The 23,430-nt window shown below is 37.5% G+C and overlaps 1 protein-coding gene across 3 annotated transcripts in view; it reads left to right on the top strand.

Annotated features, from left to right (window-relative positions):
• The first annotated feature begins 1,465 nt into the window (after window positions 1–1,465).
• LRP2 (LDL receptor related protein 2) overlaps window positions 1,466–23,430 on the top strand; it is a 113,874-nt gene continuing 91,909 nt past the window's right edge. For all 3 annotated transcript variants that reach the window (XM_027911526.1, XM_027911527.1, XM_027911525.1), the window contains exons 1-4: window positions 1,466–1,707; window positions 18,831–18,938; window positions 21,139–21,261; window positions 23,157–23,273. In XM_027911526.1, the coding sequence (XP_027767327.1) occupies window positions 1,614–1,707; window positions 18,831–18,938; window positions 21,139–21,261; window positions 23,157–23,273 (442 nt within the window). In that variant the 5' untranslated portion in view covers window positions 1,466–1,613. The remainder of the gene's footprint in view (window positions 1,708–18,830; window positions 18,939–21,138; window positions 21,262–23,156; window positions 23,274–23,430) is intronic.

Raw genomic sequence — 23,430 nt, 5'->3', positions numbered from 1 at the left:
CCCGCAGCTCTGGATCTTGTGATGGAGAGATCTTATCCTCTCTTTGTGATTCAGAGGTGCCAGGAAGCTAATTGAATATTCTGATCTGCCCCCAGTGTTTCTTGTGGCTTGACCCCGGTGCTGTGTCGTACCACTACACCAAACAGCCCTGAACCTGCATAAATCACAACTTTGCAAAAGCCTATGCTCCACATCTTCTCTCCCCACATCCCCCCCTTTTCCATCTTGATAGATAGAAAACCTTTACGGAAAGGTTTAGAGGGATTAGCGTCCTACAGGACCTGGAGAAAAATCACAGTCTGCTAATAAACAGCAACATGTCCTTTGCAACTTTTGCACAAACAATACAGGCACCTCTACCCCTCAATTGAAACTTCAGTCTATGGCAAAAAGAAGAAGAGTTAAGCTTTGAAATATTGCTTAAGTTCTGTTGCAGCATCAGCAAATAGCCACTGCAGTATAATGAGCATGATATAATGCTCGTGCAAATGATACATGGTTTCTATAATGGTGGTGTTACTGAAATTAATCTGACAAAGCCTCTTGCAAGACAAGTAGACCCATCCTTCTCCCATGGTATGTACGTATGCACAGCAGTCATTGCTGACATGCATGTGTATGTGTGCACACATGCAGAGAAGGGGATAGCTTGGCATAATTACACATTCTACATGGAAAACTATTTCTGAAGAATATAAAACAAAATAATGATTTGACTTCACACAGTTTATATATGATGCTTCTGATCCCACAAGCAAAGCTTCCAAAATGTTTGTCCTTTTATCAAGGCTGCATTCCAACCCGAGGTATTAGGGTATCTTTATGTTTCCCCTGTGATCCTACACACTGCTCTACCCTTGTTAAGAGGGTATATGGTTCCTGAAATGGCAGCAGTAAAACACAGGCAGACATTTCATGTGTGCTGCACACACTGTTGGAGAGTTCAAACTAGAGTAGGGTGTCTCCAGCTGATATCTTAAGAATTCACAGCCAAAGCACTTTAGCAAACTGATTTCATCAGCTAAGAAAATGCAGAAGTAAGTTTCATCCCTACAGTTTTCCTTTCACAATATTTATGTGAGGAGTATTAAATTCTTAGCTCCCTGCATTGATAAGTAGATGTTGCGATGTTTTTCATAGTTATCAAAACTGCTTTTCTTGTTTGGAGCATGCCTTTGGGACGCTAAAACCTGGGACGTATTTCACTTGCCATCTGCAATTCCCCGATCTACTGAAACTACCCGAGTACTCAAAATACAGTGTAGCACCAATGGACTCTGATACAAAGTCCGCAAAGTGCAGGGACTTGGAAGCATCTTGCCTATCCTGCAAAGTGTAGAAGGAGGGGCAGAGACAGCCTGTAGCTGCAGGGCCTGGAGCAGTGCCTGATTCCCTCATGCTGGTTCCGGGGCCGCCGGGTATAAAGAGCTTTATCCAATGTCTGGAGGGTGGGAGTTTATAGAAAACGCGATGTCTCAACAGGCGAACACGCCTTTCTCCTGGAACTAGCGGGATAAGAAAAAGACAGCAGGCTCCTTGTGCTGCTGCTGTGCACATCAGCACCCCGGAGTCGAGGAGCCAGCTTCTAAGAAAGCTGGAGCATCCCAGCCCAGATGGGACCTCGCCATCGGATGGATGGAAGAGCAGCAACTGCTTGCAAACTGCTCATACTGTTCACTGCATGCATAATGCGGGGCAGTTGCCAAGGTAAGCGCTATGCTCCAGATTCTCCGGAATGGGACTTGCACCGCAAGGAGCACATCCCTCTCTGGGGACTTCTATGAGGGAAAAAAAAAGTGCCTGAAAGTAGAGGGTTAACAGTCGCTGATTCAAGGAGTTCTTTCTAATAGCTAGGGGAGACAGTTGGCTCTTTCCAGGAGTCATTTGATGGAGTCGGTTTCTGTTGTGGAAAAGGAAGTAGCGCCTTAAGAATACCACAAACACCACCGGGTCTTTACCTTCACTTCATCTTGATTTTAAATTATCCCAGGATGCTTTCTCTGATGGTTTTTCTGGTTTGTACAAACTTTTTTTTTTTTTTTCTCATTATACTAGACAGCTACACGCACATGTGGCTAATTTTGGAGGGACAGCTCAGACGTTGCAACTCCGCTGTCTAAACTCACAGTTTTACAGAGATGCAAGCGGGCAGCTTTTCCTGTAGCAAATATTGTTTACTGGCTGTGGATAAGGCAAAAAAAAAACCCCACCCCAGACTTTTTGCATTTTTTCCTTGTGATCTTTGTGCCCTTCTTGCTACTGGAGTATGGGTGATTTTGCAGAGCAGAGTTCACCTGCATTCCAAGAGCTGGTTTGGTGACCACTAAAGTTGTACCTTGAGTTGTTTTTGAGGAGTGCACAGGCTGCGGCACTTGCACGTAGACAGGTTGGGCCGGGAAGTGGGGGGTGGGTTATGCATGGACACGCTTGTGTACGTGTGGTATATGCAGTCATTTACAGAAGGCTGTAAGAAAGAAACAGATGCTTAGTCTGGAGCACAATAAGCTCCCCTCAGTCGGTCTCAGACGCAGATTTGAAGTTGAGAGAGCGAGAACTTTTTCTCTGGGCTTTACTGTTGCTAGGCGACATCGAGGAGCATGTGACGGGCAGAGTAGGCTCAGTGCTGCTCCTCTGGTACTAATCTGGCTACTAGGGATGGAGTAGCCGTGTCCCCAGGTCCTCTCTCCGGCCTGTGACTGCAGCCTATCTTCCTACCCTCCCCTTCTTCCCGCAGTTTAATTGCCTTGCAGTGCAAATCAAGCCTGTCTTATTGAAGCAAGAGTGGCTGAAGTGCATTTCCTCCACCCCATGTATTGACCTGCAGTCCTGCTGGTTCTCTGTGTCTCTGTGTGTTACGTGTGTGTTCAAATTGTTAATCTGCTTTCTTTGCTCAACTCTTAGTTTAAGCTCCTTAGACAGAATCAACTAAGTAATTATTCTGCAACTGCTGCTAGCAGCTCCCACTTATGAGCAGGGAAATAAGAGATAGCTAATGTGCAGCAGGAGACCTGCAAAAACTCTGGCCAAGGAGGTCACACTGGGCAGAGTTAATCCTATGCACTATTATTTTACATTGGATAGAATGGAAGCTGCAGTGCAGATTAGAACTTTATTTCTTTGCTCTACAGTTCCTTGTGATTGTTCAGGACGTGCCTGGTAAATGATATGACAGAATAAGCAGAGAAATTTGAACTAGTATCCAGAGGTAGTGGAAGTACAGAAGTTTTTTACTTTCATGGTGTCTCCCTGTTCTCTGTCCCCTCCCCCTACCTTCACAGTAGAATAACTGTTCAAATGAAGCAGTACAAATTACAGTGCTTTTTCTTGATTTACCTAATTCTGATTTTACTGGAGTTGAACATACAGCTTATAAACTGAATAAAAATGCTGCTTCTCATAATTGCTAGCGGTACAGGGTCCGGTTCTGCAGCCTTTAGAAGTCTTGTTGCCTGTGGGGTAATTGTTCTCAGAAAAAATGGCTTCTGGAATCTCAAAAACTGGTTAAGTGGAGGTAGTCTCAAGCAGGAGCATCACAGGACTATAGTTAGTTTGTTTTGAGGAATATCAAAGTGCTTCACACTCATAGTCATAAATTACAGACAATGGATGGATGTTGTAGCTCAGCAGGTTTGCAGAGAGCAAATGAGATCATTAGGGCAACTTCACATTTGAACAATGAGTTCTTTAATGTTACTGCAAAGCATGTTAGATCTATGTACTCATGCAGTATTCTACATAGGGTCTGTTACTGGGCTCTCCTTGTCTAACATGGAAAACCTGCTGTACCTTTTTTGACGAGGATTTAGTATCTGTGTTTGATTTTATTTTTTTTTTTTTTGTTCTTAATGGTTGAAGATCAGAGCAGCTATTATTTTAATTTCTTTATAAAATCATTGATATATAAAAAAGATCTAATTCATTAATAGAAATCTGCTTTTCTTTATGAAATGCTTTCTTTCTAGACACAGAGTATGAATAACATTCTTTGCAAATCTAATATAGTTAGTATTTCTGTAACCTATATAATTCAAATTACTTAAATTTCGTTTATTGCTTTTTGGTGTCCCTTAGGTCCTGATGACCTGTTTTCAACTGAGATGATGTAAATCTTCCAGAAAATAAATGTATTAGTATTATAATAATATGAATTATTTAATCAATGACATTGGTATTAATTTTTGTCAAAAATTCTGTTAAATTAGTGCGAGTTACAAAACAGTGGCGACATCATCTTTTCCAGACCTGCATGTACTTACACTGAAATTCTGGCTTTGCTGCAAAGTACCAACTTGCTATGTAAAGGCCAGGATTCCACTTTATTGTGTAGTTTACAATCTTTAGATTGCTGTTTGCATCTCCTCTCTTTCTGGTGGATACTTCTGAGGATCTTTTTGTTTATTTAGCACACTTCATGTACCGAATCACAGATGACAAATTCACTTTGCTTTGAATTGTATGAGATCAGTGATTGCTTAGCCATGCTGTGGATTTTCCATGCTCATAATCATAATTGTGGAAACTTTCAAATTCTGGGAAATGCAATTGGAAATGCAAGCGTTTCCATTAATGGTCTTTCTCACTACGTATATGCAATTTTTTTTTTTAATTGTACATTCTCTATTAATAGGGTGGAAGATCACAGCTAGATTGACTTCTAGCACTTATTTTTTTGCTTCTCTTTTCAATAACTCATATTTACTGATTTTTTTTAAGGTTGCTGTTGTAGAATTTTTCTTGTTTGTTTGTTTGTTTGCTTATTTTATTTTAGGAAAGCTGTTTAGCTGTTCTGTTTGCATCCTGGCAAAATGTGATTTCTCCAGAAACTTTGCTGTAACATAAAAGTTAGTGCATCAAATTTGATTTGCATCCTAAGTCTCTGCAATGATAAATCATCAGCTTAATGCATCCCAGGCCAATATGAGTAAAATTTGTTACCATTGTAAGGTCTCTGTTAGTCTGAGAATGAAGGCTATTCCGAGAATGAATGCATAAGATGTGATATCTCACACAATGAATGTTTGCACGAAGTTGGACAGACCAGAAAGAAATAGGTGTGATAAGACCGAGTAGAGAAGAGGCACAGCAGCTCTTTCTAGAACAGCATGAAGAAACATACTTTTCCACCAGGCATTGTAATAGTTCAATCCCCAAATTAATAATTCAGCGTTTTTAGACATTGTCTTCTCTCAAGTCTCTTTAATTTGTCTGTAGGATGATGTACAGTGACGTTGCTGTAGGCGACAAGCCAGAGTCAGCATTCATACTTCCTTTTACAGCACTGAGCACGTTTCCATGACAGAAGCCTGTCTGTAAGATTCCACCCCTGCCAAGACCTAGTGTTTGAAGACCTTGAGTGAGACTTTCCTTGGGGACTGAGGATTTGGAAATAATGAGCAGGGAGAAAGGATGGCAAGAAAAATGAATATAGCAATGCAATCATACACTTGAATGGGTATTGTGCATGACCTGAGGGCTGCAGTGTTCGTAATCCTGCACTAGTGCAATTTTCTTGGTTTGCCTCGGAGATGTTCTCACACAAAATCAAAAATCCCACTGAGCATCCATCTACCTGGTTCTAAACTGGTTTGTTTCTTGAGGTCCAACAATTTAAAAGCACCTATCAGTGAAAAGTGTTATAGTCTTATCACATTTTAATTCATGAGTATTTCTCTGCACTAACAGGTTTGGAGGTTTTTTTTTTGATTCCTTTTAATGAATAGCTCACTTGTAGTACATCTCTTGAATTTTCTTAATAATTTACCCTTTTTCTGCATTCTGTTCCGTCAAGCATATCAGGTATTTGCAAAGTAATCAGCTAAAGCAAAGAATGGAGCAAACCACAGAATTTTAGTTAAAAATTGAAAGCAGTAATTGGATGACACCTGGTTAGATTTGGGTTCTATGCCAAATGCTAGGATTACAGTAAATAATTAAGCTTACAGGAGTGAAGACAAACAGAGACAGAGCTTCTAAGGAGATTTTAACTAAGATAAATGTATAATGTGTATGATGCTTCTATTTCCCTGTAAGACAAACCAAAACCTTCTTTCATATATTGAGCTGATTGGAAATTTGAGCAATGAAATCCTACTTTAATCCAGATTTACTTGCCATGTGTTTTGCAGGAAATGAGCAAAGATTCATTTGGGGGAAAGGTAGAATGCACTTTCACTATAGCCTTTTAATTCTTTTCCTTTTGGGCTTCCTGGATTGACATGAAATTGGTCACTGTTTGGAGCCTTTCCCTTCCATATACCTTCTTGCACTCTTAGGTTATTGCCAGATCAAAATTTAGTGGTATTTGGGGTTTTTTAGCTTCTTATTCTTTGGCACTGAACCTGGAGGTTCTTCTGTCAGTATATATTTTTTTAAAAATCTGAATACTCTTATTTTTAATTGAGCTGTAAGCGGGTACATTGTAGAGGAAGTTCAATTTATCTTTAGGAATATTGGATCAAAATCTGTTTAGTCTTCCTACAATACTTATTTTTAGATCTGAGAGGCTGTGATCACTTTTCAGATAGACAAATACGTAACTTGAATCATATGGTACTATCACTTTTTTAAGCTGGAGTTTTATCTCCTTTTCCAGAGCTCTACTTAAAACATACTGGAACCATATAGGGTTTAGAAATTACACTTTCTAGAAGTTGTCATTGTTGATGCTAAAGGTCCCTTCTAATTAACGATTGACAGGTTGACATCTATTTAAAGAGAAGTGGATGTTTTTATTCCACTGCGGCTAATCAGTGATGATAATCAGACAATTTGCCAGTTTCTTTTTAGTAGCTTATACTGAATGTGGCAGATAAAGGACAAAAATGCTTTTGAAATTATCTAAAATTAAAGTGCTTCTTTATATAATTTCATAGCAGTACATTATTTTTAAAATTACTTGAGTTGTTTCTAGATGAAGGAATAATAAGGTTTCTTTTGAGTCAACTCAGTGTGATTCCTTTAATTTCAAAGAAACTACCCTGCCTTGTACTGGTCTAAGACATAGAAAATAGGATTCAGGAAGACTAAACTTCTCTTTTAAAAGCTTGGTATTGTTTTAGATCAGTTTTGAAGTCCACTTTGTTATGATAGTGTTAATTTTATTAACTGCTTTTTGCTTCCTTGTCTCAGTACACTTTTAGAACAGTTTAAGAAAATGAATTTTTATGAGTATGCATAGAAATGTCTAATGGATTGGATAGCCTTTAGTGGATTCCTTAAGCTTTTACTGTTGGTTTCAAGGCTTTTAATGTTTTCTTTGTTTTGCAATGCTAAAGTGGATTAGAGATCAAGGATCACTGTTACAAGTTTTGTTTTGGTTTAATGAAATGACATATAAGAGTTGACTGAAATGGTCCTACTTCTATGATCTGTTCTATTTTATATTTTTAACATGAATAAGTTGCCTTTGTTTTACAATCAAGAAGTCAGATCTTCAGCAAAAGGGCACTGTTTACAGCAGCAGTGTGTCTGCCCAATTATTTTCTTGCACAAGCAGGTCATGATACTGCACCCTGCTGAGCTGAGTCAGAGAATGGGGGTCCATTCCAACTGGGACTGCCTTTGATGGGGATTGCAGGGTCATTCTTTTGTGGAGCAAGAAGATTGGGGGTTTCGTTGTCTTCTGTGTCATCTCTTTGGAAAAGAAAGGCATAGTCCATAAGATACCTGAGGAACTGATACATTCATCGATGTATTTAGAATCTAGGTAATGGTTTTTATCTTTATAAACCATGGTTCGCATTTATCGACTCAGATAAATATACCATAGAAGGTTTAGTTTATTTTGAGGAAGTATAAGACCTGCAGAACTGGAGTAGAGACATACTTCAATAATGCTCCTCAGATTTGCCCCATAGAATGGGGGCAAAATTTGCTATATAAAGTTCCTTTCATTCAATAGCAGTGGGAGACCCCATTTAGATCTGATCAAGCCCTTGTCATACCTTGCCATCTAAGGGCACAGTTCTGAGAAGTGCTAAGCCAAGTGAACAGTTCAGTGCTGATGGAAGTAGGATGCTCCACTCTCCTTCCCTCTCTTGTACAATGTCCCATGCCCAGGTTGCTGCCAGCCTAGAGTTTTTGGTGTGTGCTTTGTGCTAGCCTGCCACTGCTCATCAGAGCTTCTCTGAGGTGCTATCACTTAGAAAACTAAAACCAGGCCTAGGGAATTAGGTGCTTTTCTGCTGGCGAAGTGATTTTGAGCAGCATGCAGGTAGTATAGGGGGGTAGTTTCTGGAGTCTGGAAAAGAAAGAGTAAGAAGGAGAGTGCAAGTGCAAGAAGAGATGTTGGAAAGAGGAAGAGAAGGAGACACTCTGTTTTCCTGTGATAAGTCAGTGGATTGTCTCTGCTGGCTGTGCAACTACTGCCTAATGCTGCTGCTAAAAGCTTAAAGGCAGTGCTTGGCTGGCTTGTTACCTGCTGGTAACAAGAGTGGTCGGTCCGGGCTTTAGTGAGCCAGTGTTAGTGCTGCCAGAAACCCTTTTGTAAAGTTATCTGGTGTAAACAGGTGGCTTGACTTGAGTGGGACTGCTCACGTGTTCCCTTTTGAAAAGGATTGTAGGGCTGTTCTCAACCTGCAATGCAGTAAATGAACAGGACAATAATCAAGCACATGGAATGCTACTGCAGTTTTTGTTGACCTTTTATAGCTGTTTTATTAAAAATAACTTCTACTACTGCAAGGCCTGGTAGTTTTTTAAACCATTTCATATGAAAGGAACAACCTCCAGTTTATGTCTGAAATGAGTGACAAAGTCTGTGGTGTCTTCCATAAGAATATTTGAGCTGTTTGTATTACCATTGCAGTTTTTACTTTTCTGTATGAAGACAGCCACAGAACAGACATTAAAGCCTTGCTGAAATTGAGTGCAATACTTTTCAACTTGTTGGCCTATTTAACTTCTTCTAATAGGAGATTTAAATCCTAAGAAATGCCATAAGGCAGTAGAGGGAGAGAGAGACCCAAATTATCACCTTGATAAACGAAAAATCTCATCATTAAACATTCTGTATGGAGACACTGACTCTCTGGCCAGCAATGTAACAGGTGTGGTTGCAATCTTCTAGCAGGAGTTGTGAAAGACTGGTGGAAAACTATTGCTATGAGGAAGGGATTACAATTTCAAGTCTGCAGGCCTGAAGGCAAATGCCTTCAGTTCTCTGAGCAATGTTATTTATATGTTGTGTGCTACCACTGCCATACTTGGGAGACAACCTTTCCTCTTGTTTTGTGTGCTTCCTTCTGGATGTAAGGACATAGTGGGCAGTACATAGTGTGCAGTACTTGGATGTTCTTGTGTTTCCAGGGATGTGGCAAGAGTAGGGCTTATGGAACAACACAAGCTAGAGCAGTTCTTCCCTACTATTCACCTCTGTGCCTGGAACGCTGCTTAGCATAGCTAGCTAACGTAATGAAGGGAATTACTGAAAATATTATGCCTAGCAGCCCCCAATGAAGGGAAGTAACAGCAGAATCAAGCATCCTTAAAAAAATCCAAATGGATGAGTTAATCTGACAGAGAGGTTGGATGGTTAGGGAAGATCTAACTAAAATGCTTCTATTGGGGTTGACAGGAAGACTGATATTTCAGTGGGAGATGGTATTTCTTGTATCTGTCCTCCTCTGATGAATGCAAGGATTTTGTCTTTTTGATGTGACACACTCATTAGTATTACTATTTGTGTAAAAGGGTTTTTATTTTTAAATAGAAAACTATCAAGAAAATATACCACACTTAGAAATGAAATAGGCAAAGGATTATTTAATTGTTGCTGTTCTTTTTCAGGTCCATTAAGATAAATCTGCATTTTATGTTATCATATTGGACAAGAGTGTTGTTTCAGTTCAGGTGATCCTGACAGGGTGTTTGGAACTAGATGATCTTTAATGTCCCTTCCAACCCAAACCATTCTGTGATTCCATGATTGTTCATTTACTCAGGCCTGCCTTAGCATATGGAATTTCCTTTTTAGGAAGCTTGATAAAGAGTGATCAGCCATTAGCTGTGAGCTGAAACAGAGTCACTGCTGTACAAGGGAGAAATGTGAAGTGACAATGCATCCAAAGAAATATATGAAGTTCTCAGTGTCATGGGCAGTAGTAAGCAGCATTAGAATGTCTATCTAGACACACTAGATTCTTGTGGCATGCAGTTTATTTGCTTATTGTACTGAAACATCAGTTCTGCTTTTTTGAAAATGTTCTCACATGTTTAGTTTGCAACAAGTTACAGTCACAATTTTTGAAGTGCAAAATAATGACTAGTGCCCTGTAAAGCTTTGGGATACAGCTTAAATTGTCTTTTTTTAAAAAAATCTAGAATCCTACTAATATGATGGTAAAGAATTTTGTTGTGGATGTGTTCTCTGGTGGGGAGACAGAAATAGCTTTCATTTTATGTGCTTACCGTGTTTTATTATCTGTAATGGAAAGTGTTTTATTTTTTGCATGTCAAGTTTCATTTTTCATTGAATAACTTGTGATATAATATTACAGTAAGGCTTATAATTTGCCAAAGTGTTATATGTTGCATAGCAATTTTCATTCTAGCAATGGAAAATAAAAGAAATACAAAAAAACTACACAATTTCGCTGTCATAAACTGCATTGGAAGGCTCTTACCGAGGCGAATTCCTAGTGCTACAGTGACTCATCAGATTTCAGGAGTGCATGACTGAATTGAATGCAGGTCCTCATCTCAGCATGGGGTCTGATTTTGAGAGAAAACAGCACACTGGTTGGAAAATTTACTTAAAACCAGTACAGCTCTCAAAATGAGTAGAGCTTCCTGAGAAGTTTGTTATATGTGCTTCTTTTGGACTTTCTTAGTGATACGCACTGTACATATTCTCTTTAGTTGTTTAAGCACTTTTTTTCCTATTTCCACACACTGTAGTTGTAAATACTTCCTAGTCTTGAAGATTTTCCTTGTTTGGTCATATTCCCCCCCTCTTTCTGTTGCCCAATTGTTATTCTACAGCAGCCTTGGGGCCATTAGCAAGATTCATTCTTATGAAAATGCTTGGGATGCTTCCTTCTGTGAGTAACTGAGGGTGTCTTTATTTCTGCTGTGTTTGCTTGTTCTTCTTCCTTTTTATGTCATTTGGTCAATTAGAACAGATTTTTGCATATTTATTGTGCCATTCATGAAAAAGAAGCTTCTGAGATTTAGGAGATCTCCTACAGTGTATGCTTCCCTAGAGACCACAGGACTTGCTTCACTTATGCAGCCAACACAATCGCAACTGATTTCTGTGGATTAAGACACCTAATGCCAAGACAACTGGTTGAGGTTATCCAATTTAGTGCAGAACATGTTCTTTACATGTAATGTGTCTGAAGTACATTTTTGTATTGAGAAAGCTACTGCAGGTACTGGTTCTCTTGAATTTGGCCATACATACCTTTACTAAATTCTCTAAGAAGGGAGTACAAGTAGTTTTTGTTAGTCTCATCCTGGAAAATACTTATATGACGTTGAGATTAAAGAAAGTGTCCAACAAAAATTAGTGCCTGATCCTCAGTTATCACTGAAGTACAAGGAGTTTGACAGTGAGTTAAATGGAAGAAGGAACCTGGTCTGTTCTATATAAGGAATATTTACTTTATCAGTAGAAAGGAGTATCACCTCCTGTCTATTAGAATTAGCCCTTGCTTAAAGGGATTATTTCTCATTCCTGCCTTGTTCTAGGACTAAGGAGATAGTAATAGTTTAGATTTTGCTTTAAAAAAGTGTGTGAATTGAAGATTATAAAGGACCTTAATTTTTATTGACTTTCTTATGGTACTATATGATGTAAAAGATACATAGTATGAATATGTGCTGTTTGTAAGCATGGATGATAAATAAACTCTAATGCTTTTAAATTTAAGAATTTTTTTTTTTTTTTTACTTTTAGGGTCAGTATGAATAATTTAAAATATTTAATATCTTTTACTTTTTCCAGAAGGATTGGCTTTAAAGGGATAATGTAGAAACCACACTTATTTTTTCTGAGTTTTAAGAAAAAAAAAATTAAAACAGAGATTTTTTTTTTTCCCCTAGGAGGTCCATATGTGGTTTATCAAAAAATTAGGAGCATTTTCTCTTTATTAATAGTTCAGGCTTATATTTGAAAAAAAAATTGAGTAGATTTAAAAAAAATAATTCATAAACCATTTCTATTTTTATCAGGCTTTTTGCAGTTGTTGCTTTTTCAATTAATAAAGCTGAAGTAAGGTAGAGAGTATGAGGATTATGAATATCTTTAACGTTGCTAGGAGGCATTTACAGTGTCATTCCTTTGAACTTGTTGTCTACAGGAGACTTGGACTCTTTTTTCTTTGCAGGAAAGCTTTCCTGCTTAGTTTCAGTAGATTTAAATCCTGAATTTCTTTAATTCTTGGATTTATGTTGAGGCATTAGCAGAAATTAATCTATAGCCCTTTTATAACTGTATTAACTGAAAACAAATAGTTTAACATAGAGTACTCTAATTTTAAGTATTTTTATGAAAGATTTTGCATGTGAGCATTACTAAAATGAGATTTGATGCTTTAGTTTTAACAATGGCTTTAATTGACAAGTGTCTGTATGTGCAACATGCAGACACAAAGCATAGATTAAAATGTAGATTTTGCTGGGTTTTTTTGCTGCTTGGCAAGTAAAGGGAAACCATATAAATCTGCTGATGCTGCAATGAAACGTGGTATTTCTAAGTCCATATTGAAAGACAACGTTTTCACTTTCGGTCTTGAATTTTAAGGTGCTTTTTATTATAAATCAGTGAGTAGAAATTTTAAATGTAGGTATTGCATCTTGCCTATCAGAGTAGAATGTGTTTATTACAGCTTCTGATACCTGTCATTCTGCTGAGCACAGAATGTGGTTTACTCAAAACTAAGTCTAGCTGATGTCAGTGAAGAACCGGATCTGTTGCTTCAAGTTCTGTCCTTTATCATTTCTGCCACTGCCCCTTGACTCCCACCCCCAAATACTCTGAAATATGCCTTGTTTCTTGTGCTATCTAATAATAGCACCAGCAAAATGGAGCGCACCTCTCAGGTACTGTGCCTTTCTGAGTGCTAAGGGAGGGACAGTAGAACATGGCTGTGTGTTGGTGAGAGGAAGAACAGGGCCATTTGGCCCCTTGGCACCGGGTCTCCCAGGTGAGTTCAAGAGTCTGTCGTCTTTATGCTGCAAACTGTCTGGGTATGGCCCTTCTTTTTGTGACATCGTTGTACAGCGCAAGGCACAAAGAGTTCTTGATCAACTGCTGAGCCTGTAGATACTCTTTTACTAATAATAATCTCGTTATATGTAATTGGATAATAATTCAATAAAATAAATCCTACACTTCCCAATTAACATTGTATTTCTTTCTCTCTGCCACTGCAGGTATTCTGCTATAGATTTTCCCTTGACTAGTCTCCTGTCTGCCTATTGATCTGTATACAAAGATCTTGCAGGCATGTGAAGAGGGTGCAGACACATTTGTACTGCCTTTCTGTTGATATTGTCAGTTAAAATTGCTTCTCTAATATAATCCAGTTTAGAGACACATAGATACAAAAGACATTTAGTGTTGCAAGGTCTTGAAGACTACAGATAAATATTCTACTGCTTTTTGTACTAGCTATAAATGTTTATGTGGTCTGTTTTTTGTATATTAAATATAATGAAGTTTGAAGAGTGTAGAAAGACTGAAAGTTAAATATTGTCTCAAGGTATACGAAATTTAGCATAATTTTATGAGACTATTTTGCCTTACATTTTAAATAATATTTGTTCATTCGCCTATTATAATTGCTAGCAGAATACTGCTTTTCAGTGTCATAGGATGTCATATAATAATAAGCTATAGTTTTTCCTAAACTATGGATTTTGCTTCTTTCTCCATTAGTGTGGGGGAACAGAGGTGGAATTTACAGAGATTCAGCTTCCCCTCCCTGAGCATTCCAAACGCTTGTGCTGTTTGGCGTGTAATTAAGCGAGGCAAAAATCTGATGTCAAAGTGTATGGAGGGTGATTCTCCAGGATTCTTTTACCTGCGATGCCTCTGGAATGGGCTGCTCTGTTTGGGGGCCGAATGGGAACAGAGAATACCCTCAGCTGGAAGACAGAAAGGGAGAAAAGAGAGCTTGTCACTTATTTTTCTCACTTGCTTTTCTTTTTGTGAATTTTATGTGGAAGAGGGTTGTAATGCACAGTTTGTTTGCATTTACGTATTGAAAACCTGAAGATGTATTAAAAGTGGAACTGTTCAGTTGAAAAAATATTGCCTTGAAGAACATTACTCTTTTAAATTAAAAAATTAAAACTGTTGAGGCAGTTGATTCCTGAAGTGTAAAGTAATTGCAGCAGTGTAAGTTTGATTTTTGAGTGGACGGTTTGAGAGTGGTACAATCTACCCTGGGCTTAATACATTCCTCATTACTTTAAATCCTTCATTCAGGCTTAACTGTTAAAGAAGTGTTAGAAGTTCTCAAAGGTATTGTGAGTACAGGGAAGGGAGAAGGAATGAGGGGTTTTGGCCTATTCTGTGTAGTCAGAATGAACAGTCATGACCCTTAATCTGTGGATGACAAATGTAATTCAAGAGATTTGTAGTCGGAGTTAAAAGTGTGAGGGACTTCAGGGTTGAATGGGCAGGTAGAAAATGTGTGAAAAGAATGGAAAGGACTAGAACTGTTCAGGAAGGAACTGCAAGGAGTCTAAAGTAATGCAGAGTGGCAGAGAATAAGGCTGTATTGGTTTCTACTATAAGTCAAACATAACATTCTGGGTTTGATACAAGATGATTGAATTTAAGATTTAATTCTCAAACTAAATATTTCTACAGAAGCATTGGTACAAATGAAGCCCAGTGAAAGTTGAGAGGGTACAGTGGACTGCCTTCCTATTGAAGACTATGGGTTAGAGCACTGCGCTGTGAAATGTGTGAAGCTATTAACCTCTCTCTTCTGCTGGAGTTCCCTATGACTTGGAGTTCCCCCTGACACTGAGTAACATTGATTAGTGTTGTAAAGGTTGACTGCCATCCTCCAATGGCAGGGGGGTTTGTCTTAGGCAGTGCTTTGCCGTAGGATACTTCATTCATATGCGGGCAGCAATTCTTGTAGAACAAAAGGTGAATAGTGCTTGTATTGCATTATTTCCTTTGGTAAAAGATGCATTTACTTTTATTAAATTAAAAGTGAAAAAAGGAATTTTATTTAGTTTGTGTTTTGTTCAATCTTTACTCTGGCAAAATCGCTATCGTGTTGCTTTATTCTAGTGAAAAATGACTACCTGATGTAATCTTTGTTCAAACAGCTTTCCCAGAGCCAGTAGTGTAAGACTTCTTATTTTACCTGAGCAACTTCTGAATCTTAAACATCCACTCAGAATCTCTCACAGGAGAATCCCAGACACAGAGAACAATGGGAAGTCTAGTAACAAAGTTAACATAAAGCCCAAAGAAAGTAAGTGTAGGAAAAAGTTTAGAAATAGGGCTTTGGGCTATACTTTTCCACTAATGTGTCTGATCATTGGTTTGCATTTTTCAGTATTTGACTCGTTTATATAAAAGATTATATCGTGTAATTTTAATAGCCTTGGTGTCTTCCTGAATATCGAACAGTTGAAACAGATCTTACCTTTCCAAATTATTTTTGTTAATGCCCAGAGATTTTTTTTCATATATATCTTCTGGTGTGATTCCTAAAGTCTGCTATGCATTTTAGCCTGTATTTTACTAGTGCTTTAATCACAGTTAGACTAAAACTGAATTATGGTAATAGTAGAGCAACACCAAAAATTCAATCATTTCTGAAATTCAAACTTTCAAAATCTTTTCTATTACCAAATTTTAAGAATAACAGTGAAGACTGATTGTTTTACTTCTTGTTTTTAAACTTAGTTGTTATTTCCTCCAGCAATCTTGCTAACAGGATTCTGTTTGCCTGAAAGAAGTGTCTGGTTTTATCAGCATTTGTCAGAGTAAATCTGAATTTCTACATAAATTAGATAATTGGTATTAATTTTTGTCAATATCTGACTGATTATTGAGCTGTCTTACCATTAAAAAAAAACCACAAAAATTCTTATTAAAAGGAAAACCTTCAAAAAAATTACTGATGACTAAATCTTGGGTGAATTGAGGTTTCAAATAATGTCAATAAACAAAGCAATATCCCTTGTCTTCTGACAGTCCCCACTCTTGCTGAAACCCAGGTGCTGCAGGCTCACATTGCACAGCATACACCAAACCTGCTTATTGCTGACACGGTTATTTTTCTTTCATTCTGGGTATTTCTCCTGGGTATTTGTAGGAGTGATTTTGTAATCATGCATTCTTCCCCTGATTACTTTCTCCTTTATCAAAGTTGGGATTGTTTTTGATCACAGTTGAAACACAAGCTTTTAGAACCTTTGTAAGAAGTGCCCTGGATATTTTTACTTCTTTCATATTCTTTGTTTTCAAATATTGTCTCTTTAATGAATTTACACAATTTTCTGCTCTGTCATTTTCTTTGTTCTAAAGATAATATATAACAGTGGTAAGTGAAGTATCAGTCTTTCATATTTTTATAGGTGTTTCAGAGCTCTTTACCTTCAGTTAAAAGAAAGCATAGAAGATAACATAGTAAAGCCTGATGCCATAATTAAATGAGTTATAACAGTTCTGCTGAAGAATTGTATAAGTGGACATTGATACAGTGCTTACTGTATGTAGGAGCAACTTCATCTGTGATTCTGCAGAGTATTACAGAGTGCAGCAGAACTGTGTGATTCTCAGGTTTTGTGTTAACATTCACTTATCATTTCTCATACTGTACAAAGACTGCTGTGTTTATAATGCTTTTTAAAAAGTTTATCAGTGTTATCTTCTCATTTTAATCACTAGAAAGGTATGTTTAACTATAGGAACTTGATACAAGATAGGCAAAATAAATTGCTAGTGTTGTAGATGGTGCTTGAAATTTTTTTAGCTAATTATTATTTAGAAATAATGTACAAATTACACATTGAATGCTTATAGGCATTTGCTTAATTAAAAAATCTAATCATGTGGATGCAGATTTAATTCTATATTGTAACTTCTTCTTAAGTAAGGGACTACGAATATTCCAGTAGCTTTGAAAACAATAATATAGTAAATATACAAGCAGAGTTAGTGTTTGCTTTGCTTAGTAATTGCAATTGATAAATGGTGGTTTATGTGTTGTGTTTATCAGAGCTTTAACTGCTAATCTTATATGAAAATATTGCTTTGTAGGGCAAAATTCAGGGAGAGGGCCTGGGATTCCAGAGTGAACTTGTACATTCCTTCAGGGCATTTTTGCAAGGGAGGTTGTTGTGTTTTAAAGGTAGTTGATAAGAGACCTGCACCACCAACCCCAGACCTGCACCACCAACCACCATCATGCATTAGTCTATAGAAGGTATTTGGGTGAACATACTCCTGTACCACTCTGTACCACCATTTATCCAAGTGAAATTTTTGACCATTTGCAGGATACATTATAAATCAGGATGTCACTACCAGACAATCAGATTTGAACATTCCTTGCATAAAGTAGCTTGCCTATATCCCTAAGGAATACATCACTTAACTGTGTTTATGTGACAGTGTTGATACGCCTGGTTTTACATGAAAGTTAGGGTAGTGTGTTATTTATGTCATCATGAATTCATGAAGTAGATGGTTGTGCTTTATATATACCGAGGTTATCTTCTCTGGACAAATCACTCAGAATAATTGAAAGATGTAGTTTTATCTTATGGCTATTAATTAAATCAGGAAACAGGACTTTTTTTCTTCAAAGTTGGACTTTGCTACTACCTCAGTTTTTTTCAGTGTTCCCTTTTCTGAGGTGCTGACAACAGATTAACATGAAACAGAGCACTGTTGAACCTAATTATGTTATAGCTCATTGTTTTGGGAACTATAAAACTGTTCACTCCCTTTTTATGAGGCCATAGTCGCAATGAAGGGCCATAAACAGTGCCTTTTCTCTTTCCTATGGGACTGGAGATTTCAATAGTTGACTAATAAAGGCCTGATCCAGCTGCATTTACACCTGGGAATGAATGCTTCTTTATCAGGTCTTAATGCTTAGTATGTGAAGAAGGAGGGAATGACAGCAGGACAGCTTTTGATCAGCCATAAATGGCTGAAAGCTTAATTTATTTAAAATTATTTGCTATTCAAATCTTGATTGAAGACATGTTTTCTTGTACTTCAGAGAAAAGATTTTAAATATGTGGACATTAATAAAAACCAAAATAAAACTGAGATCTTTCTACACTTTCAGGTATTTATTGCTGAAACAAGATTTCCACATCAGCTAAAGGGATTATTATTATTTTTTAAAATCCTCATAGACTTTAGAGACCACTAATGTTTAACATGTTTAGCCCTTAGAAATAATGTAATGCCCTTCCTTTATTTAAAGTCTATACTGCTTGGGAATTTAAAATTGATTCATTCCTGCTAAATAGGTTTTTATGGTGTAGGTGCTCCTCTGAGAGTTGTTTAGTTTAATTTTCCTGTTTAAAAATGGTGGTTTTTTTTCCATTTGTATATTATACAAACATAAAAATTATTGGAATTTTTGAACAATTTAGTTGGGAATGTCCTGTAATGTTTAGGGATGGTTACTTACTTTTTTTGTTTGACTGGGTGTACAGAGATATTTTTTATCTATGCACTTTTTAATATTTTTTGTATTATTGTAATATCATTTTCTCTCCTTCGTGTGCCACAAGGCAGTAGATAGATTACAGTTGTTCAACAGGAATAAACTTCACAGTCTGTGTTTATGTGCTTGTACTGCTAAGCTGTTCCTTACTCTGCTTTACCACAGGCTGTGAGCGGGGACAGTTTCGCTGTGGGAATGGTCGCTGTATCCCTGCAGATTGGAGGTGTGATGGGGCCAGAGACTGCTCAGATGACACAGATGAAGCTGGCTGCCGTAAGTGAAACAAATGCAGAGCAACTTTTTTGTAATATGATTAATAAGATCCCAATTAGGGTACAAGAATGAATACTGAAGAGGGAGAAAACTCCTCATTGTCTTGAGATACTGCAGAACCTCTTTGAGTCATATTTCATGAGTTTATTTGCTTTGGTAGTCAGAAAATCAAGTAGTGCTCAGCTTCTAATATGACTTAATCTTTTCTTAAAGATCTGACAGTCCAATAATGCAGTTTCGTTTTGTGACTAATGTTCTAAATAGATATAGACATGTATTCTATTACTGCAGTAATCCTGAATATTGCATGTGTACACAGCTATACCAGCATCACTTGTGCTCCAAATCTTTGGATTTTTCAAGCCCTGGAAAGCAAATTCTGCACCTAAAGCAGAGTTGTGCTTAGCTGGCTAGAGTTGGCTGTGCTGCACCGGCAGCTCAGGGACAATTGTATTCGAATGGATCGTAACATACACAAAGATTCTCTCAAGCTGAACGGAAAAGCTGTGAAGATGAAGAATTTCCTTCCACAGTCTGTTTTCAGGAACTCACCTGCATTTTACCTTCTTGGATTCAGTGTTTTTTGAGGTCTTGTGGGTTGGTACAGTTATCAGCCCACTTACAGGTTAGGCTACTTTTTACCCCTCAGCTGATGGGGAGTAAGAAAGACTAATTTATGTCAGTTCTTTTTACACTGTATTATTTTTTTGCTGCTTGACCCATATAATAATTGGAGGCCATTGACATGGCTTGGCAGTCTTATTTGTTGCACAGCATTTTAGTTAGCTCTTAAAAAGCAGTGCAGTTCTGGGTGAAGAATGCCTTTAAACTGGCAAAACAAAATGGTGTTGTTCTATAGCTTTTTTTTCTTTCTAGCTGTTTCACCTAGACATGATATATTTCAACTTAGTTCTGAACTACAACTGAAAAGTTGCAGTTCATCGAGCTTTGAAAAAGGAGCAGGTAAAATTCATCTTGACTTTGTGAAAAAAAACAAAAAACAAAAAACAAACAAACCAAAAAACCAGCAAAAATCTGGACCTTTGCTATGTTTATCGTAGTTATAAACATGAAGTTGTTCTCACTTTAATACATGTGATAAATTAGGAAGATGAAAATTAAAGTTTTCAATTTTTTTCAGTTAATTGTACTTCTAAAAACAGTATGTTAATGTGCCATAGGTAGTAAAGCACATCTGGTCTAGCAAGATAGTTTTAAACTGTTTAAAACTGCTCTGAGGTTAAAATCATATTAAAAGATTATTCCTTGGTTCTCAAAGCAGGAATTAAAAAAGTATGTAAGAAGTATATGTCTAGTATGTGATCTATTTTATCCCTCTAATTAGTTTATCTCTAATGTTATTTTGTTCTCCGCAGCTCTAAATCTACAAATTTTCTCTGTTGATGCTTTGGTAACATTGGAAGTTGTCCTTACGCAAAATCCCATGAGCACAAAGTGTTTCTAGTTGACCTTGCACGACTGCAAAAGCATGATCCTGAGAAAAAAAGATGGTTAGGGCAGGGTCCTGTCTACTGGACTGTGTTGTGCTAATGATTCTTCCCAGGAATATTAACTAGGGACAGAGTAAGCTGTAACACAATTTCAAACATTTATTTTGATCTTTTTCTTTGATGGGTTCCCTGTTCTTTGTCAATTTGAAAAGAACAGGGTGGAGCTGGGACAATAATTCAGATTGTTCTGACCTGGCCCTCACTCTTTCCTCATGAATTCACAGGGAAGAATCACAAGCTTGTCTTGAAAGGCCTTCTTCTTACCAGGGGTAGAGCACCTGAGGTAGAGTGAGAGCAGCTGAGCAGACTGCTGTGAGATTAGGGAGGCTACTGTGGCTCCACGGATAAGTGGAAAAAAGGGGCTCTGCTAGAGGGCAGTTCAGAAGCTGAAACTGAACTCCTGCATTCCAGAGGAGCCTTGGTCTCCAGGAGAGGATATACAGCTGAAGATTCCTGTGCAGGAGTTCACTAAGCTGACTTTTGCCTTTGAGCACCCTTTTGCTGGTCCCCTTTCCCCTCTTGGGTCTGTCTGTTTTCTTTGATCTGTTAAATGCTTCATGTGTTTTGTGGAAGTTAAAGTTCATCAACACTTGAATCTTAAGCCTTCTTTTCTCTTATGTAATTATTTTCTCTGAAAGTGCTTTCCCAGGTGTCTGTGAAATGCCATGTTTTTTCTTTGCTTGCACTAGCCCAACCTACCTGTGAGGGAAATCAGTTTCAGTGTCAGACTGACGGTGAATGTATTCCACAGTCATGGGTTTGTGATGATGAGGAAGATTGTGAAGATGGCTCAGATGAGCATCAACAATGTCGTAAGTATTTTAAGTTTAATGTTATACTAGCTTTGTGAAATAAGGTGATTTACAGAGCACCGTATTGAGAACATATACAAACAAGCCTGCTGTAAGTACAGAAGAGTCTCTCTAAAGTCTTTTTAGAAATTAAATAAACTGAAGTCTGAAGTAAATAAAACACGGAAAACATGTTCAAAAAGACACCTCCAGGTGCTGAAATCTGAAAATTACTGATGTTTCAGTTAATTAAAAAAAGAAAAATATACAGTGTATATTAGATTTACACTTGATACAAAATTTAGTAGTTTTAAAAACAGTGAAATAGACATAATACTATGATGTCTGCTCTATCCATTGCCTAACAAAATTCACACTGACATCTGAGAACTGTATATAAAAAAAACTGAGAATGATTATTGCACCAAATTATATTGTCTGCATTATTGCATAAGACAGTGTTCTGAAGAACTGCTACTTCTAGTATTAGAAGTTACTTTAAACAGTGAGGATAAGATTAATTTATTTTAATTTTGATTCTACGTATAATTTTTTTATAACTTCTTTAAACTGAACAGCTCTGGAACAACTCACCAACCCCTGGGGAGGTTCAAAGTTTTAAGTCTGGAAGGATTTTGCTCACAGACTTGGTTTGTTCTTTTACGTCTTGATACTTGTTCCCACTGAAGATGGAAAAATTTGAATGAAAGTTAACTGCCTTTTGCTCCTCTGTTCCTCTGAGAAGGTGTCAGCACAACTGCTGGTTATGTTTTAACTAAGGAATCTGTAGATACAAAATGCAAAATGAGCAACAACTCTGAGTTTGACTTTTGAACTAGGTCACTGTAAGATTGTTCTCCATGTACTAGTTAATCATGAGTGTTAGTAACTACACAGTGGCACTGTGCTGCGGCCATTTTTGAGTAATCTCCTTGTATTTGTCCTTGTTTTCCAAAGGGACTTTTTATCTCTGTGTTTAGGAAACCTAGAGGTTTCCTCCTTGAAATGTTCGAACTTTTTTCCTGAGGAAACTAACTGACAGCTCTGGAAGTTATATGTGCAGAATTAAAACAACTTGTTTTACTTTACTGCCTTGCTCTTGTCTTACCTCATGACCCTAGTATCCCAGTAGCTGATTTTACTTTGAGAACACTGCTGGCAGAAGAAGGCATAGGAAGCCCCTGTAGAGCAGCAGATGCCCCGATGCCAGTGAATAGACTGGGATGATGTTGAGATATAGTATGAGTTTGAAGGAAATATTCAGGTGGCAGAAGGAAGGAAAAGTTTTCAGTAAGTTTTCCCTTCACAGATTAAATTAGTTTGCCTAAAAAGAACTGAAAGTTTAATTTAACTGTAGTGGAATCAAGGTGGAATTGAACGGTTTTACTGATTTCTTTTCTCTGACACATATCATGATAATACTGTCGTAATCACTCTTGATCCTCTCTTAGTTATGAATGTAAACTGTTTCTGACTGTTGAGGCCCTGGCTGTATTAGAAAGTGCCTTACCTCCAACTCTTCTGTGTTTATGTTGTGACATTCTGATTGACCAAATTGCTTAATTATGGACAGATTTTGACCTAGTAAATAAAATAATTGAGAAAACTTTAAATCAATGAGAATTGCTAATTTAATGTTTTAGTCAAAACAATTGTAGGGAGGAAATTTTTAAGCTAGAGGTCAATCCCTTCAAGTGAGAAAAGCAGTGAACTTGCAGACTACAGAAGGTCTCACAGAGCTATCCTATCTGCCATATACTTGTCAAGTGTTCTTCAGTCTCCCTGAAATACCAGTACATGAAAGTGCTGATAATTATGAGAAAGACAAAGTAGTTAAATAGGAAGAAGGAAAATATTTATCTTTATAAAAAGTCTTGGTTGATGGAAAAGACTGATGGAGTGCCTCTTTCTTGCAGCGGGAAGGACGTGCTCAAGTGAGCAGTTCACGTGCTCAAACGGACAGTGTATCCCCAGCACATACTGGTGCGATCGAGTAGAGGACTGCACTGATGGAACAGATGAAAGAGCCTGCCGTGAGTCTTAACTCTTAGCACAAGATCTGGTTTCGTCTCATCTCTCTGTGGCATTTTAATAAATTTGTAAGATTAAAGGGCTTGTTGATAGACAGGATGACCACAATATGCTTCTTGTTACAAGAGTTTCATTTCAGATTCTCTTGTGTATTGGAAC

The sequence above is a fragment of the Empidonax traillii genome, unplaced genomic scaffold (genome assembly GCF_003031625.1).
Source record: "Empidonax traillii isolate 1590-97213 ecotype Southwest subspecies unplaced genomic scaffold, ASM303162v1 scaffold33:size3420811, whole genome shotgun sequence".
NCBI classification, from domain to species: Eukaryota; Metazoa; Chordata; class Aves; order Passeriformes; family Tyrannidae; genus Empidonax; species Empidonax traillii.
Note: the sequence above shows the minus strand (reverse complement) of the source record. Positions and strands in the feature narration are given on the sequence as shown.